The sequence below is a fragment of the Diadema setosum genome, chromosome 20, assembly GCF_964275005.1.
Source record: "Diadema setosum chromosome 20, eeDiaSeto1, whole genome shotgun sequence".
In the NCBI taxonomy this organism is placed as follows: Eukaryota; Metazoa; Echinodermata; class Echinoidea; order Diadematoida; family Diadematidae; genus Diadema; species Diadema setosum.
The window spans coordinates 11,628,128-11,652,434 of NC_092704.1; the positions used below are offsets into that span (position 1 = coordinate 11,628,128).

A 24,307-nucleotide genomic window follows, 5' to 3' on the forward strand; every position below is an offset into this window, starting at 1 on the left:
GGTATTGAATCTAGAACGTATTCTACAAGATTAAATGTTGAAGATATCCCGTTTAAACAAAGAGTTATGGTTAGGTCATCTGGACTATATTGAAAGATATGAAGATTTTATTTGTTCGTCGGTTTGCGATTCATTTGATTTGTAGAAAATCTATCACTGTGAAGAAGGTGTGATATCCATTTTCTTTAATTGGCATTGAAGCTAAAATGATTTCACGAGATTATTATTATTTTTTTTTGTAGAAAGGCCATTAATCCAAATATAAAAGAACAACAACAAGGCTGTACCCATTGCTGTAGTCTGAGCAGGGGTAGTAGTAAAAAGAGTTGTGGTCTCCTCCGTCTTAGTAGTACCCATCGGAGTTGTTGTGGTAACAGCTGTGGTGGTAGCTTCAGTGACTGTAGTGGGTTTCGACGTGCTGCTAGGTACACTTGTAGTGACAACGGTTGTGACTTCTGTTGTTTCCATGCTCGTAGCTGATTAATGAAAAAAAAAACATCGGGAATCCAAGATATGAAAGGAACGTTACAGAATGTAAATTGTGAATTGGTTGTTAAAAAGTTGAGTGCACAGTTAAGTACCAGAAGTAACCAGCGGGCAGTATGTATAGACTATATTATGAACTTATCAATTCAATAACATACAACTAATCTTTTTTTTTTCTATCTCTGAATTGAGAGCACAGGAAATTTCAAATGTAATAGACCGTGGAATATCAGCAACAACGGGGACATTCAACTCGATATATTATAGATCGAATAAGAGAACAAGAGAGATGAGAAAGTAGGAATATGGGAACCCAGAATAAAAGGAAACGAAATTACCTGTCTCAATACATCCTCTGAATGTCACCGTCAACTGCGAATCTGCCACGTTGTAGTCATCAGGAAGGGTGATGTCAAAATAAACTTCATTCAAACCAGTCAAAGGTTCAAACTCGTACATTCCTGAAGGCTGATCTTCTCCGGGTTCAGCTGTAAATTGGCGTTCAACATCTCCATCGCTCGACGGCAGGACACCAATTGTGACAGTATTGGGAGGCGAGCCATTCGTTGTGGTTATGCTGACGGCTGATACCTTAATCGTCACTTCGGAGGTGTCATCTGTTGATTTGACAATGACTCTTACTTTCCTATTGGAAGTAGGTTCCGTCCAAAGGTTTGTTTCGACGTTGTCCAGTAAAACTCTTAATTTAGTATCAGGGTCCTCGCCATCCAGTGGTTTTCTGCAATAACCTGGAAAGTAAAAGAAAATAACTTGTAGCGTAAAACTGTTTGGGAAACAGAAAACCGTTGGCTGGTACACAGAGTTACCAACATTTGTATTTATTCTCTTGTCTAGTTTAGCAAACTGGCTCGTTTGATGTGGTGTAGCAGAAAGTACATGATGGAACAGGTTATGTTAACGCGGAAAACTTGTCTGACTGCCTTCTAATCAAATGAAATCCTTCAGGTTTAGAGTCTTGGGACACAAGTCCGACAAAAATGGAAGTGAAAAAGTACCTGGCGTAGTAGATTCCGGCCTTTCTGTAGTGATCGATGTAACAGTTGTCTGAGTTGTAGTTGTTGCTTCAGGAGTGGCAGTAGTTTCCTCAACGACTGCTGTTGTTTGCTCGGTTCCTGGAGCAGTAGTCGTTGTCGCTCGCGTTCGCGACCTTGTTGTGACTTCTGTTAAAAAAGAAAACGACACGCATGTAACTGTCACTTAATGTTTATGACAGTTGAGAAAAACATTTTGAAGACAATACCTATAGCGAAGAATAGCCGAAACCAGTTTGATCTTAAAGTAATTATTATTTAGTGATAACCGATTTTCTTTCTTACTACACGTTAATTCAAAAAGGTTACAAATACAATGCAGACTTAGACCTACCTGACTGACCCAGAGTTGTCGTTTCTGTAAATGTTGAGAGAGAAAAAAGAGAACATTCTAGTTATGGATCGATTACAGTCGCATCAGACAGAGCTGAAATATTATATTGAAATACAAATTAAGTACTTTCCATGACTTAGGTGATGATTTATTGTTTTGCATATCTTAATGTTCAGAAATTCAAGATGTAATTTCAAAAACTGTGTCCTCGCTAATGAATGTAAGGTTTGGCATCAATACACTGCTAAAAAAACAATAACCAAAAAACAAAGTTTAGCGTCTTGTCACTTGATCTGGTCAAGAGAGAGGTTCCTGCTTCGAGTCATGTTTTACTTTACTGGACTGCGTTATTGAAATAAAATTTGGGCATTAACCCTATTCTAACTGGGCTATTTGAGACCAAGTTTTTACTGGGGGGGGGGGGGGTCAATTTGACCCCCCCCTTCAGATCTCGGCCGCCGATCGCGCGATCGCCGCAAAATTTTGCCTGTACATAGAGCCGGATGTCAACTACAAGATTATATGGTCATACAATAGAAAAAAATTTGATTTTATATTTTTTAATAAATTAATTATGCAAATTAATGCATGAAATCATATTTTCACCTATAACTCCATTAAAAAGATTGAAGGATTGCTAAATTTTTGTGTCAGAGTTCCTCAAGACATATCAAACAATTTTCTTATAAAAAAATAGCGCAATCAAAGTCAGTTTCTTTTGTTTTGTATTGTTTTGTTAATTTCTTATGTATTTTATTGTTTTTTCGACCTTTTGTTTTCTATTGTTTTTTTGCCAAAATTTGTTGCAGGCACTTTTCCAAGCTGATCTACATTAGAATTGATTAATTTCAATGGTTAAAAGATGAAATAATCCAATTCATATCAATTAAACAAAAAAACACAATTTGCATTGGATTTGCACACAAAATCATGAATTTGAGCTGTTTTTGGGGTTGACATGCATATGCAAAACATTGCGTAACTTCAGAATGGTGTACCCGGACGTCGCAAATTTGGTCTCAAAATATGCGGGAGACTTCAATGAAAAAAGTCACAAAACGCCGCGGCAAAATCTTTGCGCGTTGCAGAATCGTGGCGCGAAATGTCGAGGGGGGGGGGGGTCAATTTGACCCCCCCCCCAGTTAGAATAGGGTTAATGCTTGGTAGCTTGTAAATCGTTGGAAATTCTTGAAGAGCCTGTACAGTGAAGTTGTGTCATATTAAGTCTGTTTTTGTTTGTTTGTTTGTTCTCTTCTTTTTGGTATTGAATCTAGAACGTATTCTACAAGATTAAATGTTGAAGGTATCCCGTTTAAACAAAGAGTTATGGTTAGGTCATCTGGACTATATTGAAAGATATGAAGATTTTATTTGTACGTCGGTTTGCGATTCATTTGATTTGTAGAAAATCTATCACTGTGAAGAAGGTGTAATATCCATTTTCTTTAATTGGCATTGAAGCTAAAATGATTTCACGAGATTATTATTATTATTATTTTTTTTTTGTAGAAAGGCCATTAATCCAAATATAAAAGAACAACAACAAGGCTGTACCCATTGCTGTAGTCTGAGCAGGGGTAGTAGTAGAAAGAGTTGTGGTCTCCTCCGTCTTAGTAGTACCCATCGGAGTTGTTGTGGTAACAGCTGTGGTGGTAGCTTCAGTGACTGTAGTGGGTTTCGACGTGCTGCTAGGTACACTTGTAGTGACAACGGTTGTGACTACTGTTGTTTCCATGCTCGTAGCTGATTAATGAAAGAAAAAGAACACCGGGAATCCAAGATATGAAAGGAACGTTACAGAATGTAACTTGTGAATTTGTTGCTAAAAAGTTGAGTGCACGGTTAAGTACCAGAAGTAACCAGCGGGCAGTATGTATAGACTATGAACTTATCAATTCAATAACATACAACTAATCTTTTTTTTTTTTCTGTCTCTGAATTGAGAGCACAGGAAATTTCAAATGTAATAGACCGTGGAATATAAGCAACAACGGGGACATTCAACTCGATATATTATAGATCGAATAAGAGAACAAGAGAGATGAGAAAGTAGGAATATGGGAACCCAGAATAAAAGGAAACGAAATTACCTGTCTCAATACATCCTCTGAATGTCACCGTCAACTGCGAATCTGCCGCGTTGTAGTCATCAGGAAGGGTGATGTCAAAATAAACTTCATTCAAACCAGTCAAAGGTTCAAACTCGTACATTCCTGAAGGCTGATCTTCTCCGGGTTCAACTGTAAATTGGCGTTCAACATCTCCATCGCTCGACGGCGGGACACCAATTGTGACAGTATTGGGAGGCGAGCCATTCGTTGTGGTTATGCTGACGGCTGATACCTTAATCGTCACTTCGGAGGTGTCATCCGTTGATTTGACAATGACTCTTACTTTCCTATTGGAAGTAGGTTCCGTCCAAAGGTTTGTTTCGACGTTGTCCAGTAAAACTCTTAATTTAGTATCAGGGTCCTCGCCATCCAGTGGTTTTCTGCAATAACCTGGAAAGTAAAAGAAAATAATTTGTAGCGTAAAACTGTTTGGGACACAGAAAACCGTTGGCTGGTACACAGAGTTACCAACATTTGTATTTATTCTCTTGTCTAGTTTAGCAAACTGGCTCGTTTGATGTGGTGTAGCAGAAAGTACATGATGGAACAGGTTATGTTAACGCGGAAAACTTGTCTGACTGCCTTCTAATCAAATGAAATCCTTCAGGTTTAGAGTCTTGGGACACAAGTCCGACAAAAATGGAAGTGAAAAAGTACCTGGCGTAGTAGATTCCGGCCTTTCTGTAGTGATCGATGTAACAGTTGTCTGAGTTGTAGTTGTTGCTTCAGGAGTGGCAGTAGTTTCCTCAACGACTGCTGTTGTTTGCTCGGTTCCTGGAGCAGTAGTCGTTGTCGCTCGCGTTCGCGACCTTGTTGTGACTTCTGTTAAAAAAGAAAACGACACGCATGTATCTGTCACTTAATGTTTATGACAGTTGAGAAAAACATTTTGAAGACAATACCTATAGCGAAGAATAGCCGAAACCAGTTTGATCTTAAAGTAATTATTATTTAGTGATAACCGATTTTCTTTCTTACTACACGTTAATTCAAAAAGGTTACAAATACAATGCAGACTTAGACCTACCTGACTGACCCAGAGTTGTCGTTTCTGTAAATGTTGAGAGAGAAAAAAGAGAACATTCTAGTTATGGATCGATTACAGTCGCATCAGACAGAGCTGAAATATTATATTGAAATACAAATTAAGTACTTTCCATGACTTAGGTGATGATTTATTGTTTTGCATATCTTAATGTTCAGAAATTCAAGATGTAATTTCAAAAACTGTGTCCTCGCTAATGAATGTAAGGTTTGGCATCAATACACTGCTAAAAAAGCAATAACCAAAAAACAAAGTTTAGCGTCTTGTCACTTGATCTGGTCAAGAGAGAGATTCCTGCTTCGAGTCATATTTTACTTTACTGGACTGTGTTATTGAAATAAAATTTGGGCATTAATGCTTGGTAGCTTGTAAATCGTTGGAAATTCTTGAAGAGCCTGTACAGTGAAGTTGTGTCATATTAAGTCTGTTTTTGTTTGTTTGTTTGTTCTCTTGTTTTTGGTATTGAATCTAGAACGTATTCTACAAGATTAAATGTTGAAGATATCCCGTTTAAACAAAGAGTTATGGTTAGGTCATCTGGACTATATTGAAAGATATGAAGATTTTATTTGTACGTCGGTTTGCGATTCATTTGATTTGTAGAAAATCTATCACTGTGAAGAAGGTGTAATATCCATTTTCTTTAATTGGCATTGAAGCTAAAATGATTTCACGAGATTATTATTATTATTTTTTTTTTTGTAGAAAGGCCATTAATCCAAATATAAAAGAACAACAAGGCTGTACCCATTGCTGTAGTCTGAGCAGGGGTAGTAGTAGAAAGAGTTGTGGTCTCCTCCGTCTTAGTAGTACCCATCGGAGTTGTTGTGGTAACAGCTGTGGTGGTAGCTTCAGTGACTGTAGTGGGTTTCGACGTGCTGCTAGGTACACTTGTAGTGACAACGGTTGTGACTACTGTTGTTTCCATGCTCGTAGCTGATTAATGAAAGAAAAAGAACACCGGGAATCCAAGATATGAAAGGAACGTTACAGAATGTAACTTGTGAATTTGTTGCTAAAAAGTTGAGTGCACGGTTAAGTACCAGAAGTAACCAGCGGGCAGTATGTATAGACTATGAACTTATCAATTCAATAACATACAACTAATCTTTTTTTTTTCTGTCTCTGAATTGAGAGCACAGGAAATTTCAAATGTAATAGACCGTGGTATATAAGCAACAACGGGGACATTCACCTCGATATATTATAGATCGAATAAGAGAACAAGAGAGATGAGAAAGTAGGAATATGGGAACCCAGAATAAAAGGAAACGAAATTACCTGTCTCAATACATCCTCTGAATGTCACCGTCAACTGCGAATCTGCCGCGTTGTAGTCATCAGGAAGGGTGATGTCAAAATAAACTTCATTCAAACCAGTCAAAGGTTCAAACTCGTACATTCCTGAAGGCTGATCTTCTCCGGGTTCAACTGTAAATTGGCGTTCAACATCTCCATCGCTCGACGGCGGGACACCAATTGTGACAGTATTGGGAGGCGAGCCATTCGTTGTGGTTATGCTGACGGCTGATACCTTAATCGTCACTTCGGAGGTGTCATCCGTTGATTTGACAATGACTCTTACTTTCCTATTGGAAGTAGGTTCCGTCCAAAGGTTTGTTTCGACGTTGTCCAGTAAAACTCTTAATTTAGTATCAGGGTCCTCGCCATCCAGTGGTTTTCTGCAATAACCTGGAAAGTAAAAGAAAATAACTTGTAGCGTAAAACTGTTTGGGAAACAGAAAACCGTTGGCTGGTACACAGAGTTACCAACATTTGTATTTATTCTCTTGTCTAGTTTAGCAAACTGGCTCGTTTGATGTGGTGTAGCAGAAAGTACATGATGGAACAGGTTATGTTAACGCGGAAAACTTGTCTGACTGCCTTCTAATCAAATGAAATCCTTCAGGTTTAGAGTCTTGGGACACAAGTCCGACAAAAATGGAATTGAAAAAGTACCTGGCGTAGTAGATTCCGGCCTTTCTGTAGTGATCGATGTAACAGTTGTCTGAGTTGTAGTTGTTGCTTCAGGAGTGGCAGTAGTTTCCTCAACGACTGCTGTTGTTTGCTCGGTTCCTGGAGCAGTAGTCGTTGTCGCTCGCGTTCGCGACCTTGTTGTGACTTCTGTTAAAAAAGAAAACGACACGCATGTAACTGTCACTTAATGTTTATGACAGTTGAGAAAAACATTTTGAAGACAATACCTATAGCGAAGAATAGCCGAAACCAGTTTGATCTTAAAGTAATTATTATTTAGTGATAACCGATTTTCTTTCTTACTACACGTTAATTCAAAAAGGTTACAAATACAATGCAGACTTAGACCTACCTGACTGACCCAGAGTTGTCGTTTCTGTAAATGTTGAGAGAGAAAAAAGAGAACATTCTAGTTATGGATCGATTACAGTCGCATCAGACAGAGCTGAAATATTATATTGAAATACAAATTAAGTACTTTCCATGACTTAGGTGATGATTTATTGTTTTGCATATCTTAATGTTCAGAAATTCAAGATGTAATTTCAAAAACTGTGTCCTCGCTAATGAATGTAAGGTTTGGCATCAATACACTGCTAAAAAAACAATAACCAAAAAACAAAGTTTAGCGTCTTGTCACTTGATCTGGTCAAGAGAGAGATTCCTGCTTCGAGTCATGTTTTACTTTACTGGACTGTGTTATTGAAATAAAATTTGGGCATTAATGCTTGGTAGCTTGTAAATCGTTGGAAATTCTTGAAGAGCCTGTACAGTGAAGTTGTGTCATATTAAGTCTGTTTTTGTTTGTTTGTTTGTTCTCTTGTTTTTGGTATTGAATCTAGAACGTATTCTACAAGATTAAATGTTGAAGATATCCCGTTTAAACAAAGAGTTATGGTTAGGTCATCTGGACTATATTGAAAGATATGAAGATTTCATTTGTACGTCGGTTATTATTATTTTTTTTTTGTAGAAAGGCCATTAATCCTAATATAAAAGAACAACAAGAAGGCTGTACCCATTGCTGTAGTCTGAGCAGGGGTAGTAGTAGAAAGAGTTGTGGTCTCCTCCGTCTTAGTAGTACCCATCGGAGTTGTTGTGGTAACAGCTGTGGTGGTAGCTTCAGTGAATGTAGTGGGTTTCGACGTGCTGGTAGGTACACTTGTAGTGACAACGGTTGTGACTACTGTTGTTTCCATGCTCGTAGCTGATTAATGAAAGAAAAAGAACACCGGGAATCCAAGATATGAAAGGAACGTTACAGAATGTAACTTGTGAATTTGTTGCTAAAAAGTTGAGTGCACGGTTAAGTACAAGAAGTAACCAGTGGGCAGTATGTATAGACTATGAACTTATCAATTCAATAACATACAACTAATCTTTTTTTTTTCTGTCTCTGAATTGAGAGCACAGGAAATTTCAAATGTAATAGACCGTGGAATATCAGCAACAACGGGGACATTCAACTCGATATATTATAGATCGAATAAGAGAACAAGAGAGATGAGAAAGTAGGAATATGGGAACCCAGAATAAAAGGAAACGAAATTACCTGTCTCAATACATCCTCTGAATGTCACCGTCAACTGCGAATCTGCCACGTTGTAGTCATCAGGAAGGGTGATGTCAAAATAAACTTCATTCAAACCAGTCAAAGGTTCAAACTCGTACATTCCTGAAGGCTGATCTTCTCCGGGTTCAGCTGTAAATTGGCGTTCAACATCTCCATCGCTCGACGGCGGGACACCAATTGTGACAGTATTGGGAGGCGAGCCATTCGTTGTGGTTATGCTGACGGCTGATACCTTAATCGTCACTTCGGAGGTGTCATCCGTTGATTTGACAATGACTCTTACTTTCCTATTGGAAGTAGGTTCCGTCCAAAGGTTTGTTTCGACGTTGTCCAGTAAAACTCTTAATTTAGTATCAGGGTCCTCGCCATCCAGCGGTTTTCTGCAATAACCTGGAAAGTAAAAGAAAATAATTTGTAGTGTAAAACTGTTTGGGAAACAGAAAAGCGTGGACTGGTACACAGAGTTACCAACATTTGTATTTATACGCTTGTCTAGTTTAGCAAACTGGCTCGTTTGATGTGGTGTAGCAGGAAAGTACATGATGGAACAGGTTATGTTAACGCGGAAAACTTGTCTGACTGCCTTCTAATCAAATGAAATCCTTCAGGTTTAGAGTCTTGGGACACAAGTCCGACAAAAATGGAAGTGAAAAAGTACCTGGCGTAGTAGATTCCGGCCTTTCTGTAGTGATCGATGTAACAGTTGTCTGAGTTGTAGTTGTTGCTTCAGGAGTGGCAGTAGTTTCCTCAACGACTGCTGTTGTTTGCTCTGTTCCTGGAGCAGTAGTCGTTGTCGCTCGCGTTCGCGACCTTGTTGTGACTTCTGTTAAAAAAAGAAAACGACACGCATGTATCTGTCACTCAATGTTTATGACAGCTGAGAAAAACATTTTGAAGACAATACCTATAGCGAAGAATAGCCGAAACCAGTTTGATCTTAAAGTAATTATTATTCAGTGATAACCGATTTTCTTTCTTACTACACGTTAATTCAAAAAGGTTACAAATAGAATGCAGACTTAGACCTACCTGACTGACCCAGAGTTGTCGTTTCTGTAAATGTTGAGAGAGAAAAAAAGAGAACATTCTAGTTATGGATCGATTACAGTCGCATCAGACAGAGCTGAAATATTATATTGAAATACAAATTAAGTACTTTCCATGACTTAGGTGATGATTTATTGTTTTGCATATCTTAATGTTCAGAAATTCAAGTTGTAATTTCAAAAACAGTGTCCTCGCTAATGAATGTAAGGTTTGGCATCCATACACTGCTAAAAAAACAATAACCAAAAAACAAAGTTTAGCGTCTTGTCCCTTGATCTGGTCAAGAGAGAGATTCCTGCTTCGAGTCATGTTTTACTTTACTGGACTGTGTTATTGAAATAAAATTTGGGCATTAATGTTTGGTAGCTTGTAAATCGTTGGAAAATCTTGAAGAGCCTGTACAGTGAAGTTGTGTCATATTAAGTCTGTTTTTGTTTGTGTGTTTGTTTGTTCTCTTCTTTTTGGTATTGAATCTAGAACGTATTCTACAAGATCAAATGTTGAAGATATCCCGTTTAAACAAAGAGTTATGGTTAGGTCATCTGGACTATATTGAAAGATATGAAGATTTTATTTGTTCGTCGGTTTGCGATTCATTTGATTTGTGAAGAAGATGTGATATCCATTTTCTTTTATTGGCATTGAAGCTAAATCACGAGATTATTATTATTATTATTATTTTTTCTTTTTTTTGTAGAAAGGCCATTAATCCTAATATAAAAGAACAACAACAAGGCTGTACCCATTGCTGTAGTCTGAGCAGGGGTAGTAGTAGAAAGAGTTGTGGTCTCCTCCGTCTTAGTAGTACCCATCGGAGTTGTTGTGGTAACAGCTGTGGTGGTAGCTTCAGTTACTGTAGTGGGTTTCGACGTGCTGGTAGGTACACTTGTAGTGACAACGGTTGTGACTACTGTTGTTTCCATGCTCGTAGCTGATTAATGAAAGAAAAAGAACACCGGGAATCCAAGATATGAAAGGAACGTTACAGAATGTAACTTGTGAATTTGTTGCTAAAAAGTTGAGTGCACGGTTAAGGACAAGAAGTAACCAGTGGGCAGTATGTATAGACTATGAACTTATCAATTCAATAACATACAACTAATCTTTTTTTTTTCTGTCTCTGAATTGAGAGCACGGGAAATTTCAAATGTAATAGACCGTGGAATATCAGCAACAACGGGGACATTCAACTCGATATATTATAGATCGAATAAGAGAACAAGAGAGATGATAAAGTAGGAATATGGGAACCCAGAATAAAAGGAAACGAAATTACCTGTCTCAATACATCCTCTGAATGTCACGGTCAACTGCGAATCTGCCACGTTGTAGTCATCAGGAAGGGTGATGTCAAAATAAACTTCATTCAAACCAGTCAAAGGTTCAAACTCGTACATTCCTGAAGGCTGATCTTCTCCGGGTTCAGCTGTAAATTGGCGTTCAACATCTCCATCGCTCGACGGCGGGACACCAATTGTGACAGTATTGGGAGGCGAGCCATTCGTTGTGGTTATGCTGACGGCTGATACCTTAATCGTCACTTCGGAGGTGTCATCCGTTGATTTGACAATGACTCTTACTTTCCTATTGGAAGTAGGTTCCGTCCAAAGGTTTGTTTCGACGTTGTCCAGTAAAACTCTTAATTTAGTATCAGGGTCCTCGGCATCCAGTGGTTTTCTGCAATAACCTGGAAAGTAAAAGAAAATAATTTGTAGCGTAAAACTGTTTGGGAAACAGAAAACCGTTGGCTGGTACACAGAGTTACCAACATTTGTATTTATTCTCTTGTCTAGTTTAGCAAACTGGCTCGTTTGATGTGGTGTAGCAGAAAGTACATGATGGAACAGGTTATGTTAACGCGGAAAACTTGTCTGACTGCCTTCTAATCAAATGAAATCCTTCATGTTTAGAGTCTTGGGACACAAGTCCGACAAAAATGGAAGTGAAAAAGTACCTGGCGTAGTAGATTCCGGCCTTTCTGTAGTGATCGATGTAACAGTTGTCTGAGTTGTAGTTGTTGCTTCAGGAGTGGCAGTAGTTTCCTCAACGACTGCTGTTGTTTGCTCTGTTCCTGGAGCAGTAGTCGTTGTCGCTCGCGTTCGCGACCTTGTTGTGACTTCTGTTAAAAAAAGAAAACGACACGCATGTATCTGTCACTCAATGTTTATGACAGCTGAGAAAAACATTTTGAAGACAATACCTATAGCGAAGAATAGCCGAAACCAGTTTGATCTTAAAGTAATTATTATTCAGTGATAACCGATTTTCTTTCTTACTACACGTTAATTCAAAAAGGTTACAAATAGAATGCAGACTTAGACCTACCTGACTGACCCAGAGTTGTCGTTTCTGTAAATGTTGAGAGAGAAAAAAAGAGAACATTCTAGTTATGGATCGATTACAGTCGCATCAGACAGAGCTGAAATATTATATTGAAATACAAATTAAGTACTTTCCATGACTTAGGTGATGATTTATTGTTTTGCATATCTTAATGTTCAGAAATTCAAGTTGTAATTTCAAAAACAGTGTCCTCGCTAATGAATGTAAGGTTTGGCATCCATACACTGCTAAAAAACAATAACCAAAAAACAAAGTTTAGCGTCTTGTCCCTTGATCTGGTCAAGAGAGAGATTCCTGCTTCGAGTCATGTTTTACTTTACTGGACTGTGTTATTGAAATAAAATTTGGGCATTAATGTTTGGTAGCTTGTAAATCGTTGGAAAATCTTGAAGAGCCTGTACAGTGAAGTTGTGTCATATTAAGTCTGTTTTTGTTTGTGTGTTTGTTTGTTCTCTTCTTTTTGGTATTGAATCTAGAACGTATTCTACAAGATCAAATGTTGAAGATATCCCGTTTAAACAAAGAGTTATGGTTAGGTCATCTGGACTATATTGAAAGATATGAAGATTTTATTTGTTCGTCGGTTTGCGATTCATTTGATTTGTGAAGAAGATGTGATATCCATTTTCTTTTATTGGCATTGAAGCTAAATCACGAGATTATTATTATTATTATTTTTTTTTTTTTGTAGAAAGGCCATTAATCCTAATATAAAAGAACAACAACAAGGCTGTACCCATTGCTGTAGTCTGAGCAGGGGTAGTAGTAGAAAGAGTTGTGGTCTCCTCCGTCTTAGTAGTACCCATCGGAGTTGTTGTGGTAACAGCTGTGGTGGTAGCTTCAGTTACTGTAGTGGGTTTCGACGTGCTGGTAGGTACACTTGTAGTGACAACGGTTGTGACTACTGTTGTTTGCATGCTCGTAGCTGATTAATGAAAGAAAAAGAACACCGGGAATCCAAGATATGAAAGGAACGTTACAGAATGTAACTTGTGAATTTGTTGCTAAAAAGTTGAGTGCACGGTTAAGTACAAGAAGTAACCAGTGGGCAGTATGTATAGACTATGAACTTATCAATTCAATAACATACAACTAATCTTTTTTTTTTCTGTCTCTGAATTGAGAGCACGGGAAATTTCAAATGTAATAGACCGTGGAATATCAGCAACAACGGGGACATTCAACTCGATATATTATAGATCGAATAAGAGAACAAGAGAGATGATAAAGTAGGAATATGGGAACCCAGAATAAAAGGAAACGAAATTACCTGTCTCAATACATCCTCTGAATGTCACGGTCAACTGCGAATCTGCCACGTTGTAGTCATCAGGAAGGGTGATGTCAAAATAAACTTCATTCAAACCAGTCAAAGGTTCAAACTCGTACATTCCTGAAGGCTGATCTTCTCCGGGTTCAGCTGTAAATTGGCGTTCAACATCTCCATCGCTCGACGGCGGGACACCAATTGTGACAGTATTGGGAGGCGAGCCATTCGTTGTGGTTATGCTGACGGCTGATACCTTAATCGTCACTTCGGAGGTGTCATCCGTTGATTTGACAATGACTCTTACTTTCCTATTGGAAGTAGGTTCCGTCCAAAGGTTTGTTTCGACGTTGTCCAGTAAAACTCTTAATTTAGTATCAGGGTCCTCGGCATCCAGTGGTTTTCTGCAATAACCTGGAAAGTAAAAGAAAATAATTTGTAGCGTAAAACTGTTTGGGAAACAGAAAACCGTTGGCTGGTACACAGAGTTACCAACATTTGTATTTATTCTCTTGTCTAGTTTAGCAAACTGGCTCGTTTGATGTGGTGTAGCAGAAAGTACATGATGGAACAGGTTATGTTAACGCGGAAAACTTGTCTGACTGCCTTCTAATCAAATGAAATCCTTCATGTTTAGAGTCTTGGGACACAAGTCCGACAAAAATGGAAGTGAAAAAGTACCTGGCGTAGTAGATTCCGGCCTTTCTGTAGTGATCGATGTAACAGTTGTCTGAGTTGTAGTTGTTGCTTCAGGAGTGGCAGTAGTTTCCTCAACGACTGCTGTTGTTTGCTCTGTTCCTGGAGCAGTAGTCGTTGTCGCTCGCGTTCGCGACCTTGTTGTGACTTCTGTTAAAAAAAGAAAACGACACGCATGTATCTGTCACTCAATGTTTATGACAGCTGAGAAAAACATTTTGAAGACAATACCTATAGCGAAGAATAGCCGAAACCAGTTTGATCTTAAAGTAATTATTATTCAGTGATAACCGATTTTCTTTCTTACTACACGTTAATTCAAAAAGGTTACAAATAGAATGCAGACTTAGACCTACCTGACTGACCCAGAGTTGTCGTTTCTGTAAATGTTGAGAGAGAAAAAAAGAGAACATTCTAGTTATGGATCGATTACAGTCGCATCAGACAGAGCTGAAATATTATATTGAAATACAAATTAAGTACTTTCCATGACTTAGGTGATGATTTATTGTTTTGCATATCTTAATGTTCAGAAATTCAAGTTGTAATTTCAAAAACAGTGTCCTCGCTAATGAATGTAAGGTTTGGCATCCATACACTGCTAAAAAAACAATAACCAAAAAACAAAGTTTAGCGTCTTGTCCCTTGATCTGGTCAAGAGAGAGATTCCTGCTTCGAGTCATGTTTTACTTTACTGGACTGTGTTATTGAAATAAAATTTGGGCATTAATGTTTGGTAGCTTGTAAATCGTTGGAAAATCTTGAAGAGCCTGTACAGTGAAGTTGTGTCATATTAAGTCTGTTTTTGTTTGTGTGTTTGTTTGTTCTCTTCTTTTTGGTATTGAATCTAGAACGTATTCTACAAGATCAAATGTTGAAGATATCCCGTTTAAACAAAGAGTTATGGTTAGGTCATCTGGACTATATTGAAAGATATGAAGATTTTATTTGTTCGTCGGTTTGCGATTCATTTGATTTGTGAAGAAGATGTGATATCCATTTTCTTTTATTGGCATTGAAGCTAAATCACGAGATTATTATTATTATTATTATTTTTTTTTTTTTGTAGAAAGGCCATTAATCCTAATATAAAAGAACAACAACAAGGCTGTACCCATTGCTGTAGTCTGAGCAGGGGTAGTAGTAGAAAGAGTTGTGGTCTCCTCCGTCTTAGTAGTACCCATCGGAGTTGTTGTGGTAACAGCTGTGGTGGTAGCTTCAGTTACTGTAGTGGGTTTCGACGTGCTGGTAGGTACACTTGTAGTGACAACGGTTGTGACTACTGTTGTTTCCATGCTCGTAGCTGATTAATGAAAGAAAAAGAACACCGGGAATCCAAGATATGAAAGGAACGTTACAGAATGTAACTTGTGAATTTGTTGCTAAAAAGTTGAGTGCACGGTTAAGTACAAGAAGTAACCAGTGGGCAGTATGTATAGACTATGAACTTATCAATTCAATAACATACAACTAATCTTTTTTTTTTTCTGTCTCTGAATTGAGAGCACAGGAAATTTCAAATGTAATAGACCGTGGAATATCAGCAACAACGGGGACATTCAACTCGATATATTATAGATCGAATAAGAGAACAAGAGAGATGAGAAAGTAGGAATATGGGAACCCAGAAAAAAAGGAAACGAAATTACCTGTCTCAATACATCCTCTGAATGTCACGGTCAACTGCGAATCTGCCACGTTGTAGTCATCAGGAAGGGTGATGTCAAAATAAACTTCATTCAAACCAGTCAAAGGTTCAAACTCGTACATTCCTGAAGGCTGATCTTCTCCGGGTTCAGCTGTAAATTGGCGTTCAACATCTCCATCGCTCGACGGCGGGACACCAATTGTGACAGTATTGGGAGGCGAGCCATTCGTTGTGGTTATGCTGACGGCTGATACCTTAATCGTCACTTCGGAGGTGTCATCCGTTGATTTGACAATGACTCTTACTTTCCTATTGGAAGTAGGTTCCGTCCAAAGGTTTGTTTCGACGTTGTCCAGTAAAACTCTTAATTTAGTATCAGGGTCCTCGGCATCCAGTGGTTTTCTGCAATAACCTGGAAAGTAAAAGAAAATAATTTGTAGCGTAAAACTGTTTGGGAAACAGAAAACCGTTGGCTGGTAGAGTTACCAACATTTGTATTTATTCTCTTGTCTAGTTTAGCAAACTGGCTCGTTTGATGTGGTGTAGCAGAAAGTACGTGATGGAACAGGTTATGTTAACGCGGAAAACTTGTCTGACTGCCTTCTAATCAAATGAAATCCTTCATGTTTAGAGTCTTGGGACACAAGTCCGACAAAAATGGAAGTGAAAAAGTACCTGGCGTAGTAGATTCCGGCCTTTCTGTAGTGATCGATGTAACAGTTGTCTGAGTTGTAGTTGTTGCTTCAGGAGTGGCAGTAGTTTCCTCAACGACTGCTGTTGTTTGCTCTGTTCCTGGAGCAGTAGTCGTTGTCGCTCGCGTTCGCGACCTTGTTGTGACTTCTGTTAAAAATAAGAAAACGACACGCACGTATCTGTCACTCAATGTTTATGACAGTTGAGAAAAACATTTTGAAGACAATACCTATAGCGAAGAATAGCCGAAACCAGTTTGATCTTAAAGTAATTATTATTCAGTGATAACCGATTTTCTTTCTTACTACACGTTAATTCAAAAAGGTTACAAATACAACGGAGACTTAGACCTACCTGACTGACCCAGAGTTGTCGTTTCTGTAAATGTTGAGAGAGAAAAAAAGAGAACATTCTAGTTATGGATCGATTACAGTCGCATCAGACAGAGCTGAAATATTATATTGAAATACAAATTAAGTACTTTCCATGACTTAGGTGATGATTTATTGTTTTGCATATCTTAATGTTCAGAAATTCAAGTTGTAATTTCAAAAACAGTGTCCTCGCTAATGAATGTAAGGTTTGGCATCCATACACTGCTAAAAAAACAATAACCAAAAAACAAAGTTTAGCGTCTTGTCCCTTGATCTGGTCAAGAGAGAGATTCCTGCTTCGAGTCATGTTTTATTTTACTGGACTGTGTTATTGAAATAAAATTTGGGCATTAATGCTTGGTAGCTTGGAAATCGTTGGAAATTCTTGAAGAGCCTGTACAGTAAAGTTGTGTCATATTAAGTCTGTTTTTGTTTGTGTGTTTGTTTGTTCTCTTCTTTTTGGTATTGAATCTAGAACGTATTCTACAAGATTAAATGTTGAAGATATCCCGTTTAAACAAGGAGTTATGTTTTGGTCATCTGGACTATATTGAAAGATGTGAAGGTTATATTTGTTTGTCGGTTTGCAATTCGTTTGATTTGTCGAAAATCCATCACTGTGAAGAAGGTGTTACATCCATTTTGTTCAATTGGCATTGAAGCTAAAATGATTTCACGATTTTTTTTTTCGTAGAAAGCCCATTAATTCAAATATAAAAGAACAACTACAAGGCTGTACCCATTGCTGTAGTCTGAGCAGGGGTAGTAGTAGAAAGAGTTGTGGTCTCCTCCTTCCTAGTAGTACCCATCGGAGTTGTTGTGGTAACAGCTGTGGTGGTAGCTTCAGTTACTGTAGTGGGTTTCGACGTGCTGGTAGGTACACTTGTAGTGACAACGGTTGTGACTACTGTTGTTTCCATGCTCGTAGCTGATTAATGAAAGAAAAAGAACACCGGGAATCCAAGATATGAAAGGAACGTTACAGAATGTAACTTGTGAATTTGTTGCTAAAAAGTTGAGTGCACGGTTAAGTACAAGAAGTAACCAGTGGGCAGTATGTATAGACTATGAACTTATCAATTCAATAACATACAACTAATCTTTTTTTTTCTGTCTCTGAATTGAGAGCACAGGAAATTTCAAATGTAATAGACCGTGGAATATCAGCAACAACGGGGACATTCAACTCGATATATTATAGATCGAATAAGAGAACAAGAGAGATGAGAAAGTAGGAATATGGGAACCCAGAATAAAAGGAAACGAAATTACCTGTCTCAATACATCCTCTGAATGTCACGGTCAACTGCGAATCTGCCACGTTGTAGTCATCAGGAAGGGTGATGTCAAAATAAACTTCATTCAAACCAGTCAAAGGTTCAAACTCGTACATTCCTGAAGGCTGATCTTCTCCGGGTTCAGCTGTAAATTGGCGTTCAACATCTCCATCGCTCGACGGCGGGACACCAATTGTGACAGTATTGGGAGGCGAGCCATTCGTTGTGGTTATGCTGACGGCTGATACCTTAATCGTCACTTCGGAGGTGTCATCCGTTGATTTGACAATGACTCTTACTTTCCTATTGGAAGTAGGTTCCGTCCAAAGGTTTGTTTCGACGTTGTCCAGTAAAACTCTTAATTTAGTATCAGGGTCCTCGCCATCCAGCGGTTTTCTGCAATAACCTGGAAAGTAAAAGAAAATAATTTGTAGCGTAAAACTGTTTGGGAAACAGAAAAGCGTGGACTGGTACACAGAGTTACCAACATTTGTATTTATACGCTTGTCTAGTTTAGCAAACTGGCTCGTTTGATGTGGTGTAGCAGGAAAGTACATGATGGAACAGGTTATGTTAACGCGGAAAACTTGTCTGACTGCCTTCTAATCAAATGAAATCCTTCATGTTTAGAGTCTTGGGACACAAGTCCGACAAAAATGGAAGTGAAAAAGTACCTGGGGTAGTAGATTCCGGCCTTTCTGTAGTGATCGATGTAACAGTTGTCTGAGTTGTAGTTGTTGCTTCAGGAGTGGCAGTAGTTTCCTCAACTACTGCTGTTGTTTGCTCTGTTCCTGGAGCAGTAGTCGTTGTCGCTCGCGTTCGCGACCTTGTTGTGACTTCTGTTAAAAAAAGAAAACGACACGCATGTATCTGTCACTCAATGTTTATGACAGTTGAGAAAAACATTTTGAAGACAATACCTATAGCGAAGAATAGCCGAAACCAGTTTGATCTTAAAGTAATTATTATTTAGTGATAACCGATTTTCTTTCTTACTACACGTTAATTCAAAAAGGTTACAAATACAACGCAGACTTAGACCTACCTGACTGACCCAGAGTTGTCGTTTCTGTAAATGTTGAGAGAGAAAAAAAGAGAACATTCTAGTTATGGATCGATTACAGTCGCATCAGACAGAGCTGAAATATTATATTAAAATACAAATTAAGTACTTTCCATGACTTAGGTGATGATTTATTGTTTTGCATATCTTAATGTTCAGAAATTCAAGTTGTAATTTCAAAAACAGTGTCCTCGCTAATGAATGTAAGGTTTGGCATCCATACACTGCTAAAAAACAATAACCAAAAAACAAAGTTTAGCGTCTTGTCACTTGATCTGGTCAAGAGAGAGATTCCTGCTTCGAGTCATGTTTTACTTTACTGGACTGTGTTATTGAAATAAAATTTGGGCATTAATGCTTGGTAGCTTGGAAATCGTTGGAAATTCTTGAAGAGCCTGTACAGTGAAGTTGTGTCATATTAAGTCTGTTTTTGTTTGTGTGTTTGTTTGTTCTCTTCTTTTTGGTATTGAATCTAGAACGTATTCTACAAGATTAAATGTTGAAGATATCCCGTTTAAACAAGGAGTTATGTTTTGGTCATCTGGACTATATTGAAAGACGTGAAGGTTATATTTGTTTGTCGGTTTGCAATTCGTTTGATTTGTCGAAAATCCATCACTGTGAAGAAGGTGTTACATCCATTTTGTTCAATTGGCATTGAAGCTAAAATGATTTCACGATTTTTTTTTTTCGTAGAAAGCCCATTAATTCAAATATAAAAGAACAACTACAAGGCTGTACCCATTGCTGTAGTCTGAGCAGGGGTAGTAGTAGAAAGAGTTGTGGTCTCCTCCTTCCTAGTAGTACCCATCGGAGTTGTTGTGGTAACAGCTGTGGTGGTAGCTTCAGTTACTGTAGTGGGTTTCGACGTGCTGGTAGGTACACTTGTAGTGACAACGGTTGTGACTACTGTTGTTTCCATGCTCGTAGCTGATTAATGAAAGAAAAAGAACACCCGGGAATCCAAGATATGAAAGGAACGTTACAGAATGTAACTTGTGAATTTGTTGCTAAAAAGTTGAGTGCACGGTTAAGTACAAGAAGTAACCAGTGGGCAGTATGTATAGACTATGAACTTATCAATTCAATAACATACAACTAATCTTTTTTTTTCTGTCTCTGAATTGAGAGCACAGGAAATTTCAAATGTAATAGACCGTGGAATATCAGCAACAACGGGGACATATTATAGACGAATAAGAGAACAAGAGAGATGAGAAAGTAGGAATATGGGAACCCAGAATAAAAGGAAACGAAATTACCTGTCTCAATACATCCTCTGAATGTCACGGTCAACTGCGAATCTGCCACGTTGTAGTCATCAGGAAGGGTGATGTCAAAATAAACTTCATTCAAACCAGTCAAAGGTTCAAACTCGTACATTCCTGAAGGCTGATCTTCTCCGGGTTCAGCTGTAAATTGGCGTTCAACATCTCCATCGCTCGACGGCGGGACACCAATTGTGACAGTATTGGGAGGCGAGCCATTCGTTGTGGTTATGCTGACGGCTGATACCTTAATCGTCACTTCGGAGGTGTCATCCGTTGATTTGACAATGACTCTTACTTTCCTATTGGAAGTAGGTTCCGTCCAAAGGTTTGTTTCGACGTTGTCCAGTAAAACTCTTAATTTAGTATCAGGGTCCTCGCCATCCAGCGGTTTTCTGCAATAACCTGGAAAGTAAAAGAAAATAATTTGTAGCGTAAAACTGTTTGGGAAACAGAAAAGCGTGGACTGGTACACAGAGTTACCAACATTTGTATTTATACGCTTGTCTAGTTTAGCAAACTGGCTCGTTTGATGTGGTGTAGCAGGAAAGTACATGATGGAACAGGTTATGTTAACGCGGAAAACTTGTCTGACTGCCTTCTAATCAAATGAAATCCTTCATGTTTAGAGTCTTGGGACACAAGTCCGACAAAAATGGAAGTGAAAAAGTACCTGGGGTAGTAGATTCCGGCCTTTCTGTAGTGATCGATGTAACAGTTGTCTGAGTTGTAGTTGTTGCTTCAGGAGTGGCAGTAGTTTCCTCAACTACTGCTGTTGTTTGCTCTGTTCCTGGAGCAGTAGTCGTTGTCGCTCGCGTTCGCGACCTTGTTGTGACTTCTGTTAAAAAAAGAAAACGACACGCATGTATCTGTCACTCAATGTTTATGACAGTTGAGAAAAACATTTTGAAGACAATACCTATAGCGAAGAATAGCCGAAACCAGTTTGATCTTAAAGTAATTATTATTTAGTGATAACCGATTTTCTTTCTTACTACACGTTAATTCAAAAAGGTTACAAATACAACGCAGACTTAGACCTACCTGACTGACCCAGAGTTGTCGTTTCTGTAAATGTTGAGAGAGAAAAAAAGAGAACATTCTAGTTATGGATCGATTACAGTCGCATCAGACAGAGCTGAAATATTATATTAAAATACAAATTAAGTACTTTCCATGACTTAGGTGATGATTTATTGTTTTGCATATCTTAATGTTCAGAAATTCAAGTTGTAATTTCAAAAACAGTGTCCTCGCTAATGAATGTAAGGTTTGGCATCCATACACTGCTAAAAAACAATAACCAAAAAACAAAGTTTAGCGTCTTGTCACTTGATCTGGTCAAGAGAGAGATTCCTGCTTCGAGTCATGTTTTACTTTACTGGACTGTGTTATTGAAATAAAATTTGGGCATTAATGCTTGGTAGCTTGGAAATCGTTGGAAATTCTTGAAGAGCCTGTACAGTGAAGTTGTGTCATATTAAGTCTGTTTTTGTTTGTGTGTTTGTTTGTTCTCTTCTTTTTGGTATTGAATCTAGAACGTATTCAACAAGATTAAATGTTGAAGATATCCCGTTTAAACAAGGAGTTATGTTTTGGTCATCTGGACTATATTGAAAGACGTGAAGGTTATATTTGTTTGTCGGTTTGCAATTCGTTTGATTTGTCGAAAATCCATCACTGTGAAGAAGGTGTTACATCCATTTTGTTCAATTGGCATTGAAGCTAAAATGATTTCACGATTTTTTTTTTCGTAGAAAGCCCATTAATTCAAATATAAAAGAACAACTACAAGGCTGTACCCATTGCTGTAGTCTGAGCAGGGGTAGTAGTAGAAAGAGTTGTGGTCTCCTCCTTCCTAGTAGTACCCATCGGAGTTGTTGTGGTAACAGCTGTGGTGGTAGCTTCAGTTACTGTAGTGGGTTTCGACGTGCTGGTAGGTACACTTGTAGTGACAACGGTTGTGACTACTGTTGTTTCCATGCTCGTAGCTGATTAATGAAAGAAAAAGAACACCCGGGAATCCAAGATATGAAAGGAACGTTACAGAATGTAACTTGTGAATTTGTTGCTAAAAAGTTGAGTGCACGGTTAAGTACAAGAAGTAACCAGTGGGCAGTATGTATAGACTATGAACTTATCAATTCAATAACATACAACTAATCTTTTTTTTTCTGTCTCTGAATTGAGAGCACAGGAAATTTCAAATGTAATAGACCGTGGAATATCAGCAACAACGGGGACATTGAACTCGATATATTATAGACGAATAAGAGAACAAGAGAGATGAGAAAGTAGGAATATGGGAACCCAGAATAAAAGGAAACGAAATTACCTGTCTCAATACATCCTCTGAATGTCACGGTCAACTGCGAATCTGCCACGTTGTAGTCATCAGGAAGGGTGATGTCAAAATAAACTTCATTCAAACCAGTCAAAGGTTCAAACTCGTACATTCCTGAAGGCTGATCTTCTCCGGGTTCAGCTGTAAATTGGCGTTCAACATCTCCATCGCTCGACGGCGGGACACCAATTGTGACAGTATTGGGAGGCGAGCCATTCGTTGTGGTTATGCTGACGGCTGATACCTTAATCGTCACTTCGGAGGTGTCATCCGTTGATTTGACAATGACTCTTACTTTCCTATTGGAAGTAGGTTCCGTCCAAAGGTTTGTTTCGACGTTGTCCAGTAAAACTCTTAATTTAGTATCAGGGTCCTCGCCATCCAGCGGTTTTCTGCAATAACCTGGAAAGTAAAAGAAAATAATTTGTAGCGTAAAACTGTTTGGGAAACAGAAAAGCGTGGACTGGTACACAGAGTTACCAACATTTGTATTTATACGCTTGTCTAGTTTAGCAAACTGGCTCGTTTGATGTGGTGTAGCAGGAAAGTACATGATGGAACAGGTTATGTTAACGCGGAAAACTGCCTTCTAATCAAATGAAATCCTTCATGTTTAGAGTCTTGGGACACAAGTCCGACAAAAATGGAAGTGAAAAAGTACCTGGCGTAGTAGATTCCGGCCTTTCTGTAGTGATCGATGTAACAGTTGTCTGAGTTGTAGTTGTTGCTTCAGGAGTGGCAGTAGTTTCCTCAACTACTGCTGTTGTTTGCTCTGTTCCTGGAGCAGTAGTCGTTGTCGCTCGCGTTCGCGACCTTGTTGTGACTTCTGTTAAAAAAAGAAAACGACACGCATGTATCTGTCACTCAATGTTTATGACAGTTGAGAAAAACATTTTGAAGACAATACCTATAGCGAAGAATAGCCGAAACCAGTTTGATCTTAAAGTAATTATTATTTAGTGATAACCGATTTTCTTTCTTACTACACGTTAATTCAAAAAGGTTACAAATACAACGCAGACTTAGACCTACCTGACTGACCCAGAGTTGTCGTTTCTGTAAATGTTGAGAGAGAAAAAAGAGAACATTCTAGTTATGGATCGATTACAGTCGCATCAGACAGAGCTGAAATATTATATTAAAATACAAATTAAGTACTTTCCATGACTTAGGTGATGATTTATTGTTTTGCATATCTTAATGTTCAGAAATTCAAGATGTAATTTCAAAAACAGTGTCCTCGCTAATGAATGTAAGGTTTGGCATCCATACACTGCTAAAAAACAATAACCAAAAAACAAAGTTTAGCGTCTTGTCACTTGATCTGGTCAAGAGAGAGATTCCTGCTTCGAGTCATGTTTTACTTTACTGGACTGTGTTATTGAAATAAAATTTGGGCATTAATGCTTGGTAGCTTGGAAATCGTTGGAAATTCTTGAAGAGCCTGTACAGTGAAGTTGTGTCATATTAAGTCTGTTTTTGTTTGTGTGTTTGTTTGTTCTCTTCTTTTTGGTATTGAATCTAGAACGTATTCTACAAGATTAAATGTTGAAGATATCCCGTTTAAACAAGGAGTTATGTTTTGGTCATCTGGACTATATTGAAAGATGTGAAGGTTATATTTGTTTGTCGGTTTGCAATTCGTTTGATTTGTCGAAAATCCATCACTGTGAAGAAGGTGTTACATCCATTTTGTTCAATTGGCATTG

The 24,307-nt window shown here is 38.3% G+C and overlaps 3 protein-coding genes across 3 annotated transcripts; all 3 read right to left on the bottom strand.

The window, feature by feature from the left end:
• Positions 1-201: 201 nt before the first annotated feature.
• LOC140243406 (uncharacterized) lies at positions 202-5,143 on the bottom strand. Its single transcript, XM_072323087.1, has 8 exons — positions 5,137-5,143; positions 4,641-4,835; positions 3,963-4,373; positions 3,427-3,615; positions 1,873-1,896; positions 1,503-1,667; positions 825-1,235; positions 202-476 (listed from the first exon to the last, which is right to left on the bottom strand). Exons 1-8 carry the CDS (start codon positions 5,141-5,143, stop codon positions 202-204), a joined length of 1,677 nt encoding a protein of 558 aa, XP_072179188.1.
• A 555-nt stretch (positions 5,144-5,698) lies between these two features.
• On the bottom strand, positions 5,699-14,614 carry LOC140243407 (uncharacterized). The gene is made up of 15 exons (XM_072323088.1): positions 14,549-14,614; positions 13,917-14,112; positions 13,239-13,649; positions 12,705-12,893; positions 11,951-11,974; positions 11,580-11,744; positions 10,902-11,312; positions 10,282-10,556; positions 9,237-9,432; positions 8,558-8,968; positions 8,024-8,212; positions 7,358-7,381; positions 6,988-7,152; positions 6,310-6,720; positions 5,699-5,964 (listed from the first exon to the last, which is right to left on the bottom strand). Exons 1-15 carry the CDS (start codon positions 14,612-14,614, stop codon positions 5,699-5,701), a joined length of 3,399 nt encoding a protein of 1,132 aa, XP_072179189.1.
• Positions 14,615-14,980: 366 nt separating this feature from the next.
• LOC140243408 (uncharacterized) lies at positions 14,981-24,289 on the bottom strand. The gene is given in 16 exon segments (XM_072323089.1): positions 14,981-15,234; positions 15,581-15,991; positions 16,255-16,419; positions 16,627-16,650; positions 17,386-17,574; positions 17,919-18,329; positions 18,598-18,793; positions 19,606-19,916; positions 20,249-20,659; positions 20,928-21,092; positions 21,299-21,322; positions 22,057-22,245; positions 22,590-23,000; positions 23,260-23,455; positions 23,631-23,654; positions 24,284-24,289. Coding segments are annotated over 16 exon segments (3,387 nt in total).
• Between the last annotated feature and the right edge of the window lie 18 nt (positions 24,290-24,307).

Coding starts and splice junctions, on each gene's coding strand:
- LOC140243406 (XM_072323087.1), bottom strand. Junction 3,616..3,962: donor CAGAGGATGTATTGAGACAG/GTAATTTCGTTT, acceptor TTCATTAATCAG/CTACGAGCATGGAAACAACA. Junction 477..824: donor CAGAGGATGTATTGAGACAG/GTAATTTCGTTT, acceptor TTCATTAATCAG/CTACGAGCATGGAAACAACA.
- LOC140243407 (XM_072323088.1), bottom strand. CDS start 14,614: ATGACTCGAAGCAGGAATCTCTCTCTTGACCAGATCAAGGGACAAGAC. Junction 10,557..10,901: donor CAGAGGATGTATTGAGACAG/GTAATTTCGTTT, acceptor TTCATTAATCAG/CTACGAGCATGGAAACAACA. Junction 5,965..6,309: donor CAGAGGATGTATTGAGACAG/GTAATTTCGTTT, acceptor TTCATTAATCAG/CTACGAGCATGGAAACAACA.